Source organism: Saimiri boliviensis, chromosome 6, assembly GCF_048565385.1.
Source record: "Saimiri boliviensis isolate mSaiBol1 chromosome 6, mSaiBol1.pri, whole genome shotgun sequence".
In the NCBI taxonomy this organism is placed as follows: Eukaryota; Metazoa; Chordata; class Mammalia; order Primates; family Cebidae; genus Saimiri; species Saimiri boliviensis.
In genome coordinates this window covers 71,486,386-71,508,410 of record NC_133454.1, presented here as the reverse complement: position 1 = coordinate 71,508,410, position 22,025 = coordinate 71,486,386, and the positions used below count along the sequence as shown (strand labels likewise).

General features: G+C 39.9%; 1 protein-coding gene across 8 annotated transcripts in view; it reads right to left on the bottom strand.

Moving 5' to 3' along the window:
* The window catches only part of C2CD3 (C2 domain containing 3 centriole elongation regulator), a 161,352-nt gene that overhangs the window by 67,901 nt on the left and 71,426 nt on the right, over positions 1–22,025 (bottom strand). For all 8 annotated transcript variants that reach the window (XM_039471508.2, XM_074400942.1, XM_074400940.1 and 5 more), the window contains 7 exons: positions 20,429–20,675; positions 17,720–17,900; positions 16,296–16,479; positions 14,810–14,982; positions 12,466–12,589; positions 6,476–6,744; positions 5,553–5,642 (listed from right to left, as the gene is read on the bottom strand). In XM_039471508.2, coding sequence (XP_039327442.1) covers positions 5,553–5,642; positions 6,476–6,744; positions 12,466–12,589; positions 14,810–14,982; positions 16,296–16,479; positions 17,720–17,900; positions 20,429–20,675 — 1,268 coding nt within the window. The remainder of the gene's footprint in view (positions 1–5,552; positions 5,643–6,475; positions 6,745–12,465; positions 12,590–14,809; positions 14,983–16,295; positions 16,480–17,719; positions 17,901–20,428; positions 20,676–22,025) is intronic.

Below are 22,025 nucleotides of genomic sequence, written 5' to 3'. Positions count from 1 at the left end.
ACACTGTCTTCCACAATGGTTGAACTAGTTTACACTCCCACCAACAGTGTAAAAGTATTTCTTTTTCTCCACATCCTCTCCAGCATCTGTTGTCTCCAGATTTTTTAATGATTGCCATTCTAACTGGCGAGAGATAGCAACTCAATGTGGTTTTGATTTGCATTTCTCTAATGACCAATGATGATGAGCATTTTTTCATGTTTTTTGGCTGCATATTTATCTTCTTTTGAAAAGTGTCTATTCATATCCTTTGCCCACTTTTGAATGGGTTTGTGTGTGTGTGTTTGTGTGTGTGTTTTTCCTGTAAATCTGCTTTAGTTCTTTGTAGATTCTGGATATTAGCCCTTTGTCTGATGGGTAGATTGTGAAAATTTTTTCCCATTCTGTTGGTTGCTGGTTTACTCTAATGATTGTTTTTTTTTGCTGTGCAGAAGCTCTTAAGTTTAATTAGGTTCCATTTGTCTATTTTGGCTTTTGTTGCCATTGCTTTTGGTGTTTTAGTCATGAAGTCCTTGCCTGTACATATGTCCTGAATGGTTTTGCCTAGGTTTTCTTCTAGGGGTTTTATGGTGTTAGTTCTTATGTTTAAATCTTTAATCCATCTGGAGTTAATTTTTGTATAAGGTGTAAGGAAGGGGTACAGTTTCAGCTTCCTGCATATGGCTAGCCAGTTTTCCCAACACCATTTATTAAACAGGGAATCTTTTCCCCATTGCTTGTTCCTGCCAGGTTTGTCAAAGATCAGATGATTGTAGATGTGTGGTGTTGCTTCCGAGGCCTCTGTTCTGTTTCACTGGTCTACATCTCTGTTTTGGTACCAGTACCATGCTGTTTTGATTATTGTAGCCTTGTAGTATAGTTTGAAGTCAGTTGGCATGATGCCTCCAGCTTTGTTCTTTTTGCTTAGGATTGTCGTGGCTATGTGGGCTCTCTTTTGGTTCCATATGAAGTTTAAAGTATTTTTTTTTTCCCAGTTCTGTGAAGAAGGTCAATGGTAGCTTGATGGGGATAGCATTAAATCTTTAAATTACTATTGGCAGTATGGCTATTTTCACAATATTGATTCTTTCTAACCATGAGCATGGAATGTTTTTTCCATCTGTTTGTGTCCTCTCTTATTTCCTTGATCAGTGGTTTGTAGTTCTCCTTGAAGAGATCTTTTACTTCCTTTGTTAATTGTATTTCTAGGTATTTTATTCTCTTTGTAGCAATTGTAAATGGGAGGTCGCTCATAATTTGGCTCTCTGTCTGTTATTGGTGTATAGGAATGCTTGTGATTTCTGCACACTGATTTTGTATCCTGAGACTTTGCTGAAGTTGCTTGTCAGCTTACAGAGGTTTTGGGCTGAGACAATGGGGTCTTCTAAATATACGATCATGTCATCTGCAAACTGGGACAATTTGACTTCTTCTCCTAATTGAATGCCCTTTATTTCTTTTTCTTGCCTAATCGCTCTGGTTAGAACTTCCAATACTATATTGAATAGGAGTAGTGAGAGAGGGCATCCTTGTCTGGTGCAAGTTTTTAAAAGGAATGCTTCTAATTTTTGCCCATTCAGTATGATATTGGCTGTGGGTTTGTCATAAATAGCTTTTATTGTTTTGAGATACATTCCATGGATACCTAGTTTACAGAGAGTTTTTAGCATAAAGGGCTACTGAATTTTGTGGAAGGCCTTCTCTGAATCTATTGAGATAATCATGTGGTTTTTGTCTTTGGTTCTGTTTATGTGGTGAATTAACATTTATAGATTTGCATATGTTGAACCAGCCTTGCATCCCCGATATGAAGCCTACTTGATTGTGAAGGATAAGCTTTTTGATATGCTGTTGGATTTGGTTTGCCAGTATTTTATTGAAGATTTTTACATCAATGTTCATCATGGATATTGGCCTGTACTTTTCTTTTTCAGTTGTGTCTCTGCCAGATTTTGGTATCAGGATGATGTTGGTCTCATGGAAAGAGTTAGGTGGGATTCCCTCTTTTTGTATTGTTTGGAATAGTTTCAACAGGAGTGGTACCAGCTCCTCTTTGTATGTCTGGTAGAATTCAGCTTTGAACCCATCTGGACATGAACTTTCTTAGTTGGTAGGCTATTAACTCCTGCCTCAACTTCAGACCTTGTTATTGGTCTATTCAGCGTTTCCACTTCTTCTTGGCTTAGTCTTGGTAGTGTGCAAGTGTCCAGGAATTTAACCATTTCTTCCAGATTTACTGGTTTATGTGCATAGAGTTGTTTATAGTAATCTCTGATGGTAGTTTATATTTTCAAGGAATTGGTGGTGATCTCCCCTTTACCATTTTTTATTGCATCTATTCGATTCTTCTCTCTTTTCTTTTTTACTAGTCTAGCTAGTGGTCTGTCTATTTTGTTGATCTTTTCAAAAAACCAGCTCCTGGATTTATTGATTTTTTTTGTGTCTCTATCTCCTCTGCTCTGATCTTAGTTATTTCTTGTCTCCTGCTTGCTATTGAGTTTTTTTTTGATCTTGCTCGTCTAGCTCTTTCAATTTTGCTGATAGGGTGTCAATTTTAGATCTTTCTTTCTCATGTGGGCATTTATTGCTATAAATTTCCATCTAGACACTGCTTTAAATGTGTCCCATAGGATCTGGTAGGTTGTGTCTTCATTCTCGTTGGTTTCAAATAACGTTTTTATTTCTGCCTTCATTTCATTGTTTATCCATTGGTCATTCAGGAGCAAGTTGTTCAGTTTCCATGTGATTGTGCAGTTTTGAGTGCTTTTCTTAATCCTGAGTTCTAATTTGATTGCGCTGTGGTCCGAGAGACTGTTTGTTATGATTTCCATTCTTTTGCATTTGCTAAGGAGTGATTTACTTCCAATTACATGGTCAATTTTGGAGTAAGTACAATGCGGTCTGAGAAGAACGTGTATTCTGTGGATTTGGGGTGGAGTGTCCTGTAAACATCTATTAGGTCTGCTTGGTCAAAATCTGCATTCAAGTCCTGGATATCCTTATTGACTTTCTGTCTCATTCATCTGTCCAATATTGTCAGTGGAGTATTAAAGTCTCTCACTATTATTGTGCGGAAGTCTGTCTCTTTGTAGGTCTTTAAGAACCTGCTTTACGTATCTGGGTGCTCCTGCATTGGGTGCATAAATATTTAGGATAGTGAGCTCTTCTTGTTACACTGATCCTTTTACCATTATATAATGCTCTTCTTTGTCTCCTTTGATCTTTGTTGGCTTAAAGTCCGTTTCATCAGAGACTAGGATCGCTACCCACTTTTTTTTTGCTCTCCATTTGCTTGGTAAATCTTCCATCCCTTTATTTTGAGTCTATGTGAGTCTTTGCATGTGAGATGGGTCTCCTGATTACAGCACACTAATGGGTCCTGACTTTTTATCCAGTTTGCCAGTCTGTGTCTTTTGATTGGGGCGTTTAGGCCATTTACATTCAACATTAATATTATTATGTTTGAATTTGATCCTGTCATTTTATTGCTGGCTGGTTGTTTTGCCCATTAATTGATGTGGCTCCTTCATTGCATTGTTATTCTTTACCATTTGGTATGTTTCTGCAGTGGCTGGTACTGGTTATTCCTTTCCCTGTTTAGTACTTCCTTCAGTAGCTCCTGCAAGGCAGGTCTTGTAGTGACGAAATCTCTCAGCAATTGCTTGTCCTAAAGGATTTTATTTCTCCTTCACTTAGGAAGCTTAGTTTGGCTGGATATGAAATTCTCGGTTGAAAGTTCTTTTCTTTAAGGATGTTGAATATTGACCCCCACTCCCTTCTAGCTTGCAGGGTTTCTGCCGAGAGATCTGCTGTGAGTCTGATGGGCTTTCTTTTGTGGGTGACTTGACCTTTCTCTCTGGCTGCCCTTAGGATTTTTTCCTTCATTTCAACACTAGTGAATCTGACAACTATGTGCCTTGGGGTTGCTCTTCTTGAGGAGTATCTTTGTGGTGTTCTGTTACCTGCCTTGTTAGGTTGGGAAAGTTTTCTTGGATAATATCTTGAAGAGTGTTTTCCAACTTGGATTCATCCTCCCTGTCACATTCAGGTATGCTGATCAAGCATAGATAAGGTTTTTTCAAATAATCCCATAGTTCTTGGAGGCTTTGTTCATTTCTTTTCACTCTTTTTTCTCTAATCTTGCCTTCTCGTTTTATTTCATTGATTTGACCTTCTATCTCTGATGTCCTTTCTTCTGCTTGATTGATTTGGCTGTTGAAACTTATGTATGCCTCACAAAGTTCTCATGCTGTGTTTTTCAGCTCCATCAAGTCATTTATGTTCTTCTCTAAGCTGGCTATTCTAGTTACCATTTTGTCTAACGTTTTTTCAAGATTCTTAGTTTCTTTGCGTTGGGTTAGAACATGGACTTTTAACTCAGAGAAGGTTGTTACTACCCACCTTCTGAAGCCTGGTTCTGTCAATTTGTCAGATTCATTCTCTTTTTTTGTTCCCTTGATGGTGAGGAGTTGTGATCCCTGGAAGAAGAGATGTTCTGTTCTTTGGTGGTTTCATCCTTTTTGCTTTGTTTTTTTTTTTCCCCATCTTTGTGGATTTATCTCCCTTTAATCTTTGAAGCTGGTGATTTCAGGAGTCTCTGGGTGGACGTTTTTTTCTATTGAGTTGTAACGATACCTTTTTTGGCCTGTAGAGGGTGTTGCTGGGCTCTCTCCAGTTCAGTCAGGTTGTTGGGTGGGTGGTCCTTCCCTGGAGTTTGTTTGCAGATGAGATTGGCCCCGCCTTCCCAATGGCTTCTCTCCCAGAGCTGGATCTTCCTGGTTGGGGTCAAGCTGGTGTATTTGCTGCCAAACTCAAACTTCAGTTTGAGTTCTGTGGGGGTGGGGCCTGCCGGCCTTATGGTCTCTTTCCCTGCTTTCAACTCTGCCTCCCTCTATGGGATGATCTGTCCCTGCTGGCATTAGTCCAAACTCCCACCCAGGTCCCTGCGACAACTTGCCGAATCCAGTAGTAGCCGCTGCTCAGATTTGCATTGACTACCCACAGTGCCCCACTATCTGGCAGGGCTCTTGTGGACCAAGGGCTGCAGGAGGGATGAGGAAAGCACAGGATCCAAAATGGAGCACTGCGGGGGTTAAGTCCCCCAACCCCCTGAGTTGGCTGCACATTTCAGGTGGGGAGGTGCCCCTCCCGTTTTGGTTTGCCCCGCTGGGTGGCTCTTGCCTTGTGGCTCCTTCCCTGGGCCCAATTCCAGTGCCCTATCAGTCTCACAGAAAAGAACCTGGCACCCCGTTTGGAACTGTGAAGTCCTCCAGCTCTCTGTGTCTCATTCACTGGGAGCTGCGTTCTGGCACTGGCTTCTCTCAGCCATCTTGGCCCATCATCTTTCTTAGAGAAGTACAATGTCTTGAGCTTCTTTCTTCTATTAGAAGAACTTCAGAATGATTAGGAGAAGGCTTAAAATGCTTTCAGGAAAACATTTGAGGTATCGGAGAGAGTTCAGGAGCATGTGTTTAGGGGTTGTGTTTTCTTTTGTATATCTTGTAAGAGAGACAAAGAAGATGACCTCTTGTAGGGAAGTGAAAGGGTGGAAAATGATAATCCAGAATTCTTACCAGATCTCTTGATCAGCAGCTCTTTTGTTGGAACTTTTACTACTCCAAGCAGATATTCTTTGCATGACTGAATGCTGATGATATCACCAGCTGTGAAGCAACAAAGAAAAATTATTTGATGGTTTACTCATCAAGGGGCTTATTTACAGTACGTATATCCACACAACCTTCCTCTTACACACACTGAATATCAGTTTTACAAAATGCATTAGAGATTTTCTTGCTCACACTCCAATCAAAGCCTGAATGCCCTCAAATTTTTTTTTTTTTTTTTTTTTTTTTTTTTTTTTAAGGCACAGTATCATTCTCCCACCCAGGCTGGAATGCAGTGGTGCAATCATAGCTCACTGCACCTTGAACTCTTGGGCTCAAGTGATCCTACAGTCTCAGCCTCCCAAAATGCTGGGATTACAGCCCTCAAAAAAAATTTTTTTTCTTTTTCTTTTATTTTTTTTTAAGGCAGGGTCTCATTCTCCCACCCAGGCTGGAATGCAGTGGTGCAATCATAGCTTACTACATCTTGAACTCTTGGGCTCAAGTGATCCTCCAGCCTCAGCCTCCCAAAGTGCTGGGATTACAGGTGTTGGCCACTGCAGCCAGGCCATTTTTAAAATCAAATGTTTTATTTTGAAAAAAATTCAGGTATACAGAAAAGTTGCAAAAATATAATAATGAACTCCTACACACCCTTCATCTGGATATACCCATTAACACTGACACATTTGCTTTATCTCTCTCTACACTATCTTTCTCTTACATAGTTAGTACATGTCCTTATTTTTTGCTATATCCTTCAGAAATAAGTTGCAGAGATTATGACTCTTCACCTCTAAATACTTCAGTATGTATCTCCTAGGAAGGGCTATAACATTCAAAATGCAGCTTCTTTTAATTTTGATTCTAACAAGTCATTTGGTGCTCACCTGACTTGGTATTTTCATGATAGATAGCAAAAACAACTTCTGCAAACTCCAATAACTCCGCTAGGAAACAGGCCTCTCCACTACAGTGCTGAGTTACCAAGTTACATGTGAACTCAATGTGATGAGAGAACTCAGGGCAGAAGGAACAGGCCACAGGGCGGGTTCGGCGCTGTTTTTCCTGGGGCAGGAAGGAGAGATGAGTGGTGACAGAGGCATTGACCCCAACTGTGGCACTTAACTGTAGAGCGGGTTCCTGTTCGGCCAAAACCCTGTAGGGGAGAGGGATGGAAATGAGAAGAGGATACCACGGTAATATTAGAAATCAGCTTGACTGCCTAGAAAATAACTTCATTACTTCCATGAGACCACCAAGAATAAAAGCAACTATATGCTTTCTATCTAGGCTTTTGGCAGTGCCACAATAGGCTTTCTTAGTAATCTAGATATCATGGCATATGCATATGGGGGTGGAGGGAGGCAACTTTGTCCATCAGAGTGACACTCCGAGGACGATCCACTGTCCTGTCAATACCCTTAAGCCAAGGACCACAGGAACCAACTCTAGTTAAACAAGCTGGGTTTACTGCTCATTGCAATTAAGGAAAATATACACCATGGGGAACCATAGTACATCTCAGTGAGAAGTATCAGAAAGGGCTTATGAGCATTGGGCTTGTGTTAGCTGATTTGGGTGAGGGCTTAATGGAGCAGGGCTTTGCTCTGGATTGATTTTCTTAAAGAATCTTAACTAGATGGAGGGAATACTAGAGTAAGGCTAAAGCTACAACTGGTGAAGCAGCAACTGTCACTCATTTTAGCCAAGACAGGAGGAATGTTGGGTGTTTCTATGGTTTGCATAGTGACCTTCTTCTGGGCTGTGCTTAGACATGATGATGGAGCAGTCTTGTTTTTGTCTCACTTCATCACAGTCATACAGTGTCCTTGTCTGATGCTGATGTTCTATAAGATTATTTATGCTCAAGAAGAAAACACCAAAGCCTACCGATGAATGTCAGCCCAATTCCCAGAAGTCTGGGGCTGCTTTTCTCTTTCTCAGCACAGGTGCTCCATGATGTACAAATGGAATCTATGTGCCTTTAATGACACTCATAAAGAGTAGTCAAGTAATTTGTGTGTAGCTACAGTATGGGACAAACCCCCTTTCCCTAAACTCCCCAAGGGGATAAAGTTGACATCTAGGCAAAGAAGTCACCTATTTTTGAAGCATTTCCTGACATCTGTAAAGCAGACTTAGGGGATCCTTCCTGTGAGAACCTCACTGTACTTTACAAATACCAGTAGACAGTAGTAATTTGGAGTTATACAGACCTGGGCTTGAAACCTGGCTCCACCATTTACTTATCGTGTGACTCTGGATAAGTTATCCAACCTCCTCTAAGTCTTAGTTGCCTCTTCAGTAAGACAAGGTTAATATAAGGATAGTATATAAATACTAAAGATATATATTATATATTTGAATACTTACTACAATTTCATTTCTAAGAAAAAAAGCAAGTTTTTCATTTTCATTATCATTAATGATCATTAATAGATGATTTATCATTAATGGAAGATTAATGTGTATCCATATACCATGAAGTATATATTATGCCTAGGAAAAATGGGGTGAAAATAAATTGAATGCTAGCAGTGGCTTAAAAAATGAGGATAGCCTGGGTGTAGTGGGTTATGCTTGTAATCCCAGCACTTTGGGAGGCCAAGGCGGGTTGACTAGCCTGCCCAACAAGGTGAAAGCCCATCTCTACTAAAAATATAAAAAATTAGCCAGGCACGGTGGCATGCGCCTGTAATCTAAGCTACTCAGAAGGCTGAGGTGGGAGAATCACTTGAATCCAGGAGGCAGAGGTTGTAGTGAGCCAAGATTGCACCATTGCATTCCAACATGGGCGACAAGAGCAAAACTCCATCTCAAAAAAAAAAAAAAAGAAAAAAAAAAAAGATAAAATACTCATAGGGTGTTGTAAAGGTAATATTAGATAATATATACAAAGGAGGGAACTTGCCTATTGACAGTGAAGGACTCTTAATAGGAAACTTTTAGAGATGGCAGTAAGGTGGCAGAAAGGCTTGGGCTCCAAGCTGGTCTGAATTCATTCATTCAGTTGTTATTTGCTGGGTATCTGCTCTGTGTGTCATGCCTTGGGCTCATCTCAATATACGGTAGTGAAATAGCCTCAATTCCTTAGCTTTGTGGAATTAAAGACTACTGGCTATGTCCAAGAAAGTTTCTATTCATTCTGAGCTAAAGATCAGATGCAAGTCAATAAGAAGTGTCTACTTTATATAGGCACCAACAATGTATTTTCAGAAAGACCACTGGCAGGTAAGATGAAGACTGGTGTTTCTTGATGAGAAAAGGCTAATTTACAGCACTTGCTATCTAGATAACAGAGTAAGGATTTAAAAGAGGGGTGACTTTAGAACACCAAGAATTCTTTTCAGTAAGAGGTAATGCAAAACTTATCTCTGATTTTACTGGCAAATAAAGGTAACAATTATCTGTACAAGTGGAAGTAATCAGAAAAATCCGTAATTTGTACAAGTTTGTAGTTTATAAAACGACTTTGCATTTGTTAATTTTTGCACTGATCCTTATAAAAATCAGGGTAGGTATTAAATTTCCATTTCAGATGAAGAAACAGAAGCTCAGAGAAGTAAAGAAATCAGCCCAAGATCATACACAGCTAGTAGGAGATGGGAGTGAGTCTAGAAGCCATAGTGTCTGATTCTAGAACAGTTCTGTTTCCATTATACCATGCATTGTCTCACATCCAACCTGCCAGAAGAATGTTGTGTCAGAACTGGCCTGGCTTCTTGCTCTCCCTCTTTGAACATATGACAAAGACCAAATGGGAGATTTGGAACAAACTGCCTGCCATCCAATCTGACTTTCCCCGTGAGTCCTCAGACAGAGCAACTACTGAGTTTCTGACCTATTATCTGCCCTCTTGGAGATCTACTGAGTATCTAAATTCTGAGTCTGTCTCTGCCAATCAAATACTAGTTAATTTAATGCCATATTGAAGAATTCTGATGTTGGCTGGATCTGAGACTGAGGAGGTACTCCAAATACATAAGTTTCATGCCTCCCTGCCTTTGTACATGTTCTCTTTCACCAAAGTAATTTTCACCCCTTTTGGCATCTTGATAACTATTGTTCTTTTTTTAAGACTCAGATTTATTTTGAAGGGCTGTGAATGCCAAGCTAAGGAAGTTGGACCTTATTATATAGACCAATGATCCCTAAAGAAGCTGTACACAACTTAGGAGGTTCATAGGATAAACTTTATTGGCTATATTACAGTTTTTCTATTCCATGGTATATTTTATAATGTATTTTTGTGTATTAGTATAGCAGTACATGAAGATGATTATACATGAATAAGTAGGTACATATTTGGCTGGGCATGGGGGCTTGTGCCTATAATCCCAGCACTTTTGGGAGGCTAAGGCAGGCGGATCATGACGTTAGGAGTTTGAGACCAGCCTGACCAACATGGTGAAATCCCATCTCTACCAAAAATTCAAAAAAAAATTAGCCAGGCAGGGCCGGGCGCGATGGCTCAAGCCTTGTAATCCCAGCACTTTGGGAGGCCGAGGCCGGTGGATCACGAGGTCAAGAGATCGAGACCATCCTGGTCAACATGGTGAAACCCCGTCTCTACTAAATATTCAAAAAAATTAGCTGGGCATGGTGGCGCGTGCCTGTAATCCCAGCTACTCAGGAGGCTGAGGCAGGAAAATTGCCTGAACCCAGGAGGCGGAGGTTGCAGTGAGCCAAGATCGCGCCATTGCACTCCAGCCTGGGTAACAAGAGCGAAACTCCGTCTCAAAAAAAAAAAAAAAAAAAAAAAAATTAGCCAGGCATAGTGGCATGCGCCTGTAATCCCAGCTACTCAGAAGGCTAAGGCAGGAGAATCGCTTGAACCTGGGAGGTGGAGGTTGCAGTGAGCCCGAGATCATGCCACTGCACTGCAGCCTGGATGACAGAGTGAAACTCAGTCTCAAAAAAAAAAAAAAAAAAAAATTTTAAAGGGCATGATACTTTTTTTTTATTAACAGGAATGCATAATTAACATTATGAGATTACTGCTATCAACAACAGGAAATCATCAAGTTTTAATGTAAGGAAGTGACGTGATTAAAAAACTGCTTTAGTCTTGGTGATGAGATCTGTACCCCAAACCTTAGCACCATGCAATCATGCAATATACCCACATAACAAACCTGCACATGTACCCCTGTATCTCAAATAAAAGTTGAAATTAAAACACACACACACACACACACACACACACACACACACACACACAAACATCCCAAAAACCAAGCCAAAACTAACCAAAAAACCCCAAACCAACCTGTCACCTGCACTAACACTAAGATGTTCTTGGGCAGTAACTGAGAAAGTCTATTCGGAGAATTTAGTGAGGAACAATATTAACTACACTGAGTATCTTATCACCTCTTCAGCATCAGATCTCACTAAGTAATGCAATTACTTATTTGGAGACCACAAAGCTATAGGTGAACAGTTTGATCCTCAGTTATAACAGGTGAAAAGTTAGGGAGCACTTGTCTGTTTCTTTGTTCAAAGAGTGTTAGTCTGAAGCAGGAGCCTGATCTAGTTCTCTTTCTTACTGGGCCTGGTATAGCCTGTTATATGCTAGAACTATGCTAAGAGGTTAAGAGGACAGAGAGGAGCTCAGGCAGTATCTCTGACTAGCAGAACTCACAGCCTAGTGGGAGAAAAATGCATATATGCAGTAATTAAAACAGAATATGTGCTATAACCAAGATGTTAACAAAGGAAAAACCACCAACTCTGCCTACATGTACAAAGAAATAAAGGAAGACTATAAAGATGTTGCAAAGTCTTGAAGGAAAGCAGGAGTTTAAGTAGACAAAAGGAAGAACAACATTCAAGGCAGAGAGAAGTATAAGTAAAGACCCAAAGGAGGTAAGGGAAAGGGCTATGCTGTTTTTCTACAGAACCAGTGTTCCAGGCAGAGAAAACAGCAAGACAAAGGCCCTTAGGGGAAAATATGCTTAGTGTGTTCAGAAGCAGCAAGGAGGTTGTGGCTGGAGTGGAGTAAGCAGAGGGGAGACTAGCAGGAGATGAGATCACAAAGATAGTAGGGGTGGGGGTTAGAATATATGGGGTCTCATAGCCATTTTAAGGGCTCTGGCTTTTACTATGAATAAGATCAAATGTAGGCCAGGCACGGTGGCTCATGCCTATAATCCCAGCACTTCAGGAGGCCGAGGTGGGCAGATCACTTGAGGTCAGGAGTTTGAGACCAGCCTGACCAACATGGTGAAACCAGGTCTCTACTAAAAATACAAAAATTAGCTGGGCATGGTGGTGGGTGCCTGTAATCCCATCTACTTGGGAAGCTGAGGCAGGAAGGAAATTGCTTGAACCCGGGAGGTGGGGGTTGCAGTGAGCCGAGACCATGCCATTGTACTGAGCTGAGATCCCGCCATTGCAGTGAGCTGAGATCCTGCCGCTGCACTCTATCCTGGGTGACAAAGCTAGACTTAAGTGTTCATAGGATCACTGGCTACTATGTTGAGAACAGACTAAAGGGCAAAAAGCTGGAAAAATAGGAGGTAGTATTCAGAGACTGAAAGGCATGAAGTGAGATTACATAGGAGTTGCAGCAACTGGGTATGGCATGGTTTGATGGTAGAGGGTATGACCATAAGACTAAGTGGTTAAGAAAGGCACAGGATAAAACTGTTGGGCGAGATCAAGGAACTATGTTGCTAATAACAGTTAAAATAGCAACGTTTGGAGGTGATTTACTCACTTACATTCTGAAATGCTTTCTTAACAGAAAAAGAAGAGTTGTGGTTAGTGAAATGGAAATAGGTACAAACCTAAGAAAGCTCTGCATATCTGGGCATTATTTTATAGTGACTGCAGTGTAAGAGGTTTGAGAATTGCTTGTCTGAAGTGGACTTACTTGGCTGCTGCTTGCAGACCACAGGCTCTGATAATCTGGACTGAGATGGAGACAGTTCGGGCAGCAAGAACTCCCCCTGCTGTTCTTGGATTACGTCTGTACCTTAGGACCACATCCAGGAAACCTGAAGAATGAGGACACAAGGAAAGAAGGCTGGTTAGAAGAATCTCTGTTCTACCAAACCACAAAGGTTTGGTCAGGAAGGAAGGAAGAGGATAAACACTACAATGAACAGTAAGGGCAATGAGAGAATCTGTCCTTGTCAGAATCACATTCTTTAGGGTTAATAAAGGCTTAACAGGTTGCTAATTTACTTTACTTTCAAGAAATTATGGTTCACAGATTTAATTCCTTGCCAAGATTACACAACTACTGAAGGCAGATCACTGCTCTCAACAATGGGAAATCATCAAGTTTTAATGTAAGGAAGTGATATGATTACAAAACTGCTTTACTCTCTTGGTGACAGGATCTGTACCCCAAACCTTAGCATCATGCAATACACCCACATAACAAACCTGCACATGTACCCCTGTATCTAAAATAAAAGTTTTTACCCCCAATTATGTTTATAGAATTGAGATGGGCTCTAGCCATCCTCTTCTTAAACTTTCAAAAGGTTTCCACACCTCACATACTTCTGTCACCATCCTTCCATCACCATCTGAAATATCTTTCTCATGCTACCTTTTCATAAAAACTCTATCATTCTACTGTCGCATTTCAGGGAAAGCTTTAAGGAATAACAGAACAAGCTGATAGGAGAAGGTCAGGAGGAACAACTCAAATTTAATCATGGTGACATGAAACCTATTGTTTTGGCAGATACTCTTTTTTTTTTTTTTTTGAGACAGAGTCTAACTCCGTCACCAGGTGCCAGGCTGGAGTGCAGTGGCTCGATCTTGGCTCACTGCAACCTCCGCCTCCCAGATTCAAGCAATTCTCCTGCCTCAGCCTCCCGAGTAGCTGGGACTACAGGTGTGCGCCACCACGCTCAGCTAATTTTTTTGTATTTTTAGTAGAGACGGGGTTTCACCATGTTGGCCAGGATGGTCTCGATCTCTTGACCTCTTGATCTGCCCTCCTCGGCCTCCCAAAGTGCTGGGATTACAGTTGTGAGCCACTGTGCTCGGCCTGTTTTGGCAGATACTCTTTAGCAAGTATGTACAGCAACTCGATTTAGGAGGCTAAACCTTGTTATCTGATGATAAATTTGGAGGGTACACCATCCTGCTGGAAGCATTAGGATGTAATATCATTCAAATCTCCAAATTCTAATTAATCCCCTCCCAACTTTAAACCCTTGCTTTCTCTTCCCTTAAAGTGAATTCCTGGTTCATGTTAACTGTCTTCTACCAATCCCCCATCTGCTCATGTTGGCTTGAAATAATAATTCTCTGAGTGTGGCATATAATACTTAGAATTTATGGCATGAGGGCTTAAAAAACATTTGCTGAAGTTAAAGGTGAAATGAGACAAACAACATTTATATAGACTCCATGGAGCTTTGAGTTTTCTAGAATTGTACACAAAAGTGGTAGTGTATATTCTATACTCGTTTTTTCCAAGAGAAGGTGTCTTACAGTTTTCATCAGATCCTCAAAAGGGCAAATACCTCAAAATGTAAAGAATCACTAATTTAGAAAAAAAAAAAGGGATTTTTAAATGTATACTATATATATATATATATATATATATATATATATATATATATTTTTTTTTTTTTTTTTTGAGACGGAGTTTCGCTCTTGTTACCCAGGCTGGAGTGCAATGGCGCGATATCGGCTCACCGCAACCTCCGCCTCCTGGGTTCAGGCAATTCTCCTGCCTCAGCCTCCCTAGTAGCTGGGACTACAGGCGTGCGCCACCATGCCCAGCTAATTTTTGTATTTTTAGTAGAGATGGGGTTTCACCATGTTGACCAGGATGGTCTCGATGTCTTGACCTCGTGATCCACCCGCCTCGGCCTCCCAGAGTGCTGGGATTACAGGCGTGAGCCACCGCACCCGGCCTATACTATATATTTTATACATTTTTATGTATTTTGAAAGGAAAAGACAAACTTGTTTTTGTTTTTTTTTTTTGAGATGCAGTCTCGCTTTGTCGAGTGCAGTGCTGTGATCTCAGCTCACTGCAACCTTTGCCTCCCAGGTTCAAGTGATTCTCTGGCCTCAGCCTCCCAAGTAGCTGGGACTACAGGCATGCAATTTTTGTATTTTTTAGCAGAGACGGGGTTTCACCACGTTGGCCAGGATGGTCTCAATCTCTTGACCTCGTGATTCACCTGCCTTGGCCTCCCAAAGTGCTGGGATTTTAGGTGTGAACCAAACTTGTTTTTAATTACCTGATGACTGGTTCCTCAATTCTTTCCTGTCCTCAATCATGGAGGTTAAAGGAAGATTAAAGGTTTGTATTCCCACATCCTCACGATGCTGGGTGGTTACCATAGCACAGATCCTTGATAATGGCAAGGTTCCTTTTGCGACGATCTGGTCTCTGACATTAGGAAAATAGTATCTGAAAACCATAAAAGCACAAGTCAGAAGAATTAAGTGATAAATGATTCCATCTGCCCCAGAGATCAGCCTTCATTACCTGGTTATCTTTGGTGCCTGATTGTTCTGTGTTGGTAGTATGCAGCTATGGTATCTGGCTAAATTTATTGCTCATTACATGGAGGAAGAACTCCATAAATTATACCCTGAGTTTAGGACACAGCCCAGCTTCCCACAAGCTTTCTGTTTGAGGTAACTGCACACGCCTTGAACCTCTGAGGTAGTGGGGGAGCCACTCCTAAAAGCTTCCATCCTGTAGCAGTAAAAGTGGTTCAAAGTGGAGCAGGCCCAATATTTTTCAGGGCTTACTCTCATCTTCATGCTGAGGCCCTTCTAATTGAGCAGGGTAATGAGGATCTGTCAAAACCTACTCTATTTCCTTCTCATGTCAAAACAATCCATTCTTAGATAGCAAAGTTGTAACTCAAACCTAGGTGGTTTTAAAATTCTTTTTTGTACTTAGCTTACAATTAATTGCATTTAGGAAAATGTTCTTGCATGTGGATGGTACTCATCCTCAGTTCTGTTACCGATGCTGCTTCCTTTCCTCTTGTATTTATACTCTCTTAATCATTTTAGTCAGTTTGTCGGTGGTGCAAATGTAAAGGGGTGGGTTGAACATCTGTATTTAGGGCAGTATTTTCCTGGAAATCTATCAATGTCTGTAACATTGAGTGGATTTATATTTTATAAATACTGCTCGTCTGGTGGTGGGAAGAACAGGTTACAAGAAATGAGTTTAGAAGTGGGAGACCAAGGAGGCTGAGGCAGGAGAATTGCCTGAACCCAGGAGGCGGAGGTTGCAGTGAGCCAAGATCGCGCCATTTCACTCTAGCCTGGGTAGCAAGAGCGAAACTCCGTCTCAAAAAAAAAAAAAAAAAAAAAAAAAAAGAAGTGGGAGACCAGTTAGAAGGCTATCACAGTCATTTAGGCAAGATATGAAAAGGGCCTGAACTAAATAAGGCAGTAAGGGAAGCACAAAAAAGGTGACTGATACGTTTAACACACAATAGGAGGTAAAATGAACAAGACTTCCATTTCCAATGTTAAGTGGTAATAGAAATATGAGATACAATGGCTCACAAGATTCTAATAACTTAATAGATTTCAGTAAAAACTGGACAAGAGTCACTGTCAAATCCAAATAATATAAGACAAGGCAGAAGGGGTTGCTTAGCTTCCTTACAATAATTCAACCTAGGCTGGCTAGGAATAGGGTGCTTTATGATTGTACACTTCCCTCCTAGGCATAGGACTGTGGTCCCCATACTGTACCTGTACCAGACTTCAAACTGGACTCCACCTCCAGGCACGACACCCTGTGCAGAGAAGGCACTTAGTAGAAGCCTTTGCACTGGAACTTCAGCTGGCAAAAGGAGAGAGTGATGGTGGTCACTATTAAAGATGGGATCCGGAACACAGAGTGTGGTTGCAGTTCTGAAGGGTTTCAGAGTAATTCCTTTGGAAAAGAAAAGCATTTTAGAATAGCCCAACACATGACTTAAGTGTTTTTTTCTTCTTGCATGTTCTTCCAGTGAATATTACTTAGTAATTTCCTAGTAGCTATGTCTCCCTAAGGTCCCATGCTAATATAGAAGAAAAAGATCCCTTTGCTGGTAGACAGTTCATATATTGCCATACAAGTGCCAACGCTTGTCCTTTTTTTTTTTTTTTTTTTTTTTTTTTTAATTATAGCTACCTTAGCAAGTATGAGATAGTGTCTCATGGTAGTTTTGATTTGCATTTCCCACATAAGTAATGATGCTCAGTATCTTTCTATTTGCTTATTAGACATTTGCATATCTTTGGAGAAATGTCTATTCAGATCATCTGCCCACTTTTTAATTGGTTTTTTAAAAAATAATTGATTTTTAAGGGTTCCTTATATATTCTGTATATACAAATCTCTTATTTGAACCGCAAAATCAATACTGGCAGTGCTCTGGTAATCATTCTTGAAGATACACTGAATGGTGAAAAATTCAAGTCACCTGGTCTGTTTCCAGGTGAGAACAAGGTGAGAGTCTGCCTTCTTGTTTTGGCTCTCAGAGATTACCAGAAGATGGTGACAGTAGAGGGCAGTGCAGAGACTTCTGCTCTGGGTACAGTAGGATGGAGTGTGAATCCCAACCTTAGCATTTGTTAGTGGGGCAGCCCGAAGCAAGTCACTTAACGCTTGTGAATCTCATTTTTTTTCTTTCATAAAATAAAGAAAACAGAGTCTACCAGGAAAAGTTGTTTTAGGAGTTAAGATAATGATCTATGTGAGATATGTATATGGACATATTTCCCTTAGGAGTAATGGTTCAGTATTTCTTAATTCAGCATTCATAGTGGCTTTACAGAACATAACTACCATGAGGATTGAGAATCAACACTATGGCATAGATAAGAGTGAGTAGACACGCAAAGGATGTAAGATGGGGCAAAATGCAAACAATTGGTAGATCTAGGTAAAGAGTACACAAAAGTTCTTCCTACGATTTTTACAGGTTTTTGCAAATTTGAAATTATATCAAAATAAAAAGTTGCAAAAATAGTTAAAAAATAAAAAACACTTGGCCTATCTCCTGTTTTACTGCCCAAGTAAGACTAGAAATATTCAACAACACAAAATTCACTCAGGAAAAATAAATTCCTAAGTATAATCCGATAAAATAACCATATAAGAATGAGAAAGCCCAATCTCCTAAACCTACCATTTTCAGGGAACTCAGGTCCTTTCAGCACCCTGGATTGTGAGTGTTGAACTGGAAAGTGGTACTGGATATAACAATCTGCTTCTCCCCAGACTGTCGCCTGAAAAGTGGTTAGCCCTTGAAGCATCTTTACACAGATCTCAAAGCAGTGCTCCATCAATCCATTTCCTCGGTCTTCTGCCTATGAAATGAAGCAGAAACACTGGTGAGCTTTAAAGAGTAACTTCCTTAGAATATTCCTGCTTCTCTATGAAGTCTGAGTATAGATAAAGAGGTAAGTATAATTAGTTGATACTAAAACAGATACTTAATTTTCACTGTGTATAACTTTCACAACTGCTCATTGTAATTAGGCTAAACAGGATGTACATCTGACTATGAGATTGGGTCAATATTAGGAAATCCATAAGTGTAATTCAGTACATTAATGGAACAAAAAATGATTAATGCAAATGCTGAAAAGGCATTTGATAAAATTCAACATTTGTTCCAGATAGACGCTCTTAATATACTAAGAATAGTCATTCCCTTCATAGGAAAAAGAATAAACAGTAAATTTAGAATAAATTCTACATTTAGAATAGTAATTAGTACCTGTTTACTTCAAATAGGTACTGTTATGTCCAGTTTGCTTCAAATAGGTACGGTTATGTCCTATTTGAAGCAAACAGGTACTAATTACTATTTCCAAACCAATTGAGGATAATGCCAGGACTGTCCAATAATGGTAAGGACTACTTGGGGAGATAGTGAACACACTGTTACTAAAGGTAATAATAACAATTAATCATGCATTTATTGAGTATTTACTACGAACTAGGCACTATACCAAATACCTCACCTTTATTAGGTAATTTAACATGCAGAGCTAGTAACAGTGGAACCAGGTTTAGACTTAACACAGCCTGACTCCAGAGCCAGTGTTCTTTATCCCTATTCTATAGAGCAGATATTAGACAATGAATTATTCAGGAGAATTCAAAGGGGGAATTCAGGATTCCAGGTAAGAGTTGAGACTATATGATATATGTGTTGAATATTTTAACTACTAATTCAAAAAATCTAGAATAGATATTGTATTAGGTATTTGCTTTGAAATCCCGAAATATATGTTAGCAATACCTGCTCAAAAATTTTCCTTAGCAAAACAGAAAACTTGCAATTTGACTCTCTGAGGCAAAAACATTGGGGAAAAAATCTCTCAGAGTCACAGCAGCTACTTACTTTGGCTTTATAGTATTATAGTAATTCTACACTTCAGTTCTGCAAATGGTGAACTGGATGAGAGACATGAGTATAGGAGGAAAAACAATTGTCTTTATAGATAACTAATCCCACAGGCAAATCTTCCAAGGATTTCCTCAGTGCTTGTAGTGAGAAACATTTTCTAACCTTTAGTAAGGAATTTAACAAAATCTGAGTCTACACTGCAAGGTGAGAGACATATAATGCCTAAACAGACTTGGGGAAATTAAGATGATTTTTCTTTATTTGTGCTTTTATATAATTTTCAACTTGAAAAATACAATGATCTATTGACAAACAATAATATCTAACAAATAACTGGCTGAGCGTGGTGATTCACGCCTGTAATCCCAGCACTTTGGGAGGTTGAAGTGAGAGGACCACTTGAGGTCAAGAGTTCAAGACCAGCCTGGCCTGGGCAACATGGTGAAACCCCATCTCTACTAAAAATCGAAAAATTACCAGGCACAGTAGTGGGTGCCTGTAATCTAAGGTACTTGGGATGCTGAGGTGGGAGAATCCCTTGAACCTAGTTGGTGGAGGTTGTGGTGAGCTGAGACGGCACCACTGCACTCCAGCCTGGGCAACAGAGAGAGACCTCACCTCACCTCAAACAAACAAACAAGCAAGCAAAAATATAACAAACAACTAAGAAAAATTTACAGTAAATAAACTATAACTTGCTAAAAGTTATTTTCCTAATAGTTCTTACCCCGCTAGAGACATTTAAATTTGTCATTTGGGTTTAGACTTAAAAATATAACATACTTAAATGGTATGGATACTGAGATTTGGCTGTACTAGTCACGACAATAAATATAAGATACAGTAGTACATGATACAGTGGAATAGACTGAACTTGAAGTTAGAAGACCTGTGTCTGAATCCCAATTCTCTCATTCTTAGTTGTGTGACCCCGGATAAGTAACCTAACCTCTTTGATTCTGTGTCATCACCTATAAAAGAGAATAACAATGACCCACTTCATGTAGTTGTTAGGAAAATAAATGTGAGAATTTATGTCAATGTGCTTTTTCAACTGGACAGCACAATACAAAAACAAATTACTTTTAAATTACTAGTAGGTAAGCAGGCACTTAATTGACTTTCCAGCATGGACTCAGCCAATAAGCAGAGTAAGACTTTGCTTGCTTACAGTTGGGACCACTCTCCACTCCCAATTTTTTTTTAAAGGTAATTAAGCTAGTAAATTAGATAATTAAGATTTGGTTGTTCAATTGGATTTTCTTTATAAATTCAGGGAGCTAAGAGAGACACAGAGATCCATTTAAACCATAACAGAAAATTACCAATGATTCCTTTGATTTATAGCAAGCACTGGAGTGCACGTTATGTTCTTTTGATGAGGCTTTCATGACAGAAATAAAGGATTTGGGCAATACATTCACTAAAATATGCAAGAGAAAATGAAATAATGACTTTGTAAACCATAACATTTACTACCATAGCAACAGAAGCTACAGTTGGCTGGTCCAGGAAATGGGCTGGCCTATGGCTGAAGAGGGGGAGTGTTCCTTCTTCATTCTTTAATCTCTGTAGTGCCATTATTTGATCTGAAGAACCCATAGCTAAAAAGACACGAAGACTCCCATTTTGGTGGCCTGAAAACACATCAATCACAGGCATGTAGCGGTCGACAGCAACAACTGGGTACTGAGCATCCAGTAGCAGGCGAGAAATCTTAGGATCTCTAGAGGGGGAGAAATTGTGAATAAGCAAATAACAATCATCAATCATGTCATAGAGTTGTTTTAGTTCTTTCTTGACTATTTTTTCAGTTTGTTAAAAATAGATCTGAAACTAGAAAAGTTATAGTGTTTTAAAAAATATGTGAATCGAGGCGGGGTGCGGTGACTCATGCCTGTAATCCCAGCACTTTGGGAGGCTGAGGTAGGTGGATCACGAGGTCAGGAGTTCAAGACCAGCCTGGCCAACATGGTGAAACCCTGTCTCTACTAAAAATACAAAAATTAGCTGGGTGTAGTGACAGGCGCCTGCAATCCCAGCTACTCGGGAGGCTGAGGCAGGAGAATCGCTTGAACCCGGGCGGCAGAGATTGCAGTGAGCTGAGATTGCGCCACTGCACTCCAGCCTGGGTGACAGAGTGAGACTCTGTCTTAAAAAAAAAAAGTGAATCTGTCAGTAACCAACCAAATAAAAATTACCAGGCAGAGAAGTTCAAAATGTAGCAACTTGAAGGCAGGGAATGCTGTCTGATACGTCTTTGTAGCATTATGGCCCCAAGTCCAGTGTCTGTGATCTCAGCAGTATCTCATGCAGCTTTACTAAAGTGCATTATTTTACAGGGTGGAAGTGTGGTCAACTAGGAAGAATGTGGACTTTGCTGTTTGACAGATAAGATTTGGATAGTATTACCAATATCTGCCATCTACTGAGTGCTTAGTATGTGATAGGCATTTTATAATGTTTCTAATCCTTCTAATCATGTAAAGGTTGATATTATCCACTACTAATGGATGAGAAAAGCTATATTTAAAGAGGTTAAGTAACTTAGCTAAGGATACACAGCTAGTAGGAGGTTAAGTTGGGATTCAAGCTCCGATAAATGATTTATATTACCATGCTGAATCTTAGTTCTGCCACTTACTTGCTGTGTGACTCAAGCAATTCATTTAACATTTGAGTCTGTTTTGTCATTTGTAAAATGTAGGCAATGAAAAAACTTCCATCAAAGGGTGGTTGTTAGTACTAAACTGAGATAATATATAAAATACCAACTACAATGATTGGTACATGGAAAATGCCCAATAATTGGTAGCTACTATTGTTTTACACACTCTCAGCAAAGAATGAGATCTAATGGAATGAGAAGTGAAGTGGAAGAAGGGTAACACCAGACCAAACTAACACAATTTAAGAAAAAAAGGAAAATTAATAGCCCACAGCAGACAGTGGCATCCATGATTCCAGCAGGATTCCCTAGCCTGGCCATGACTTCCAATGTTACTGTTGTAAGTATTAATACTTAGCTGTTCACAGAAGGTTATATCCATGTATTTTCTCTCTGGATCTTCATGAT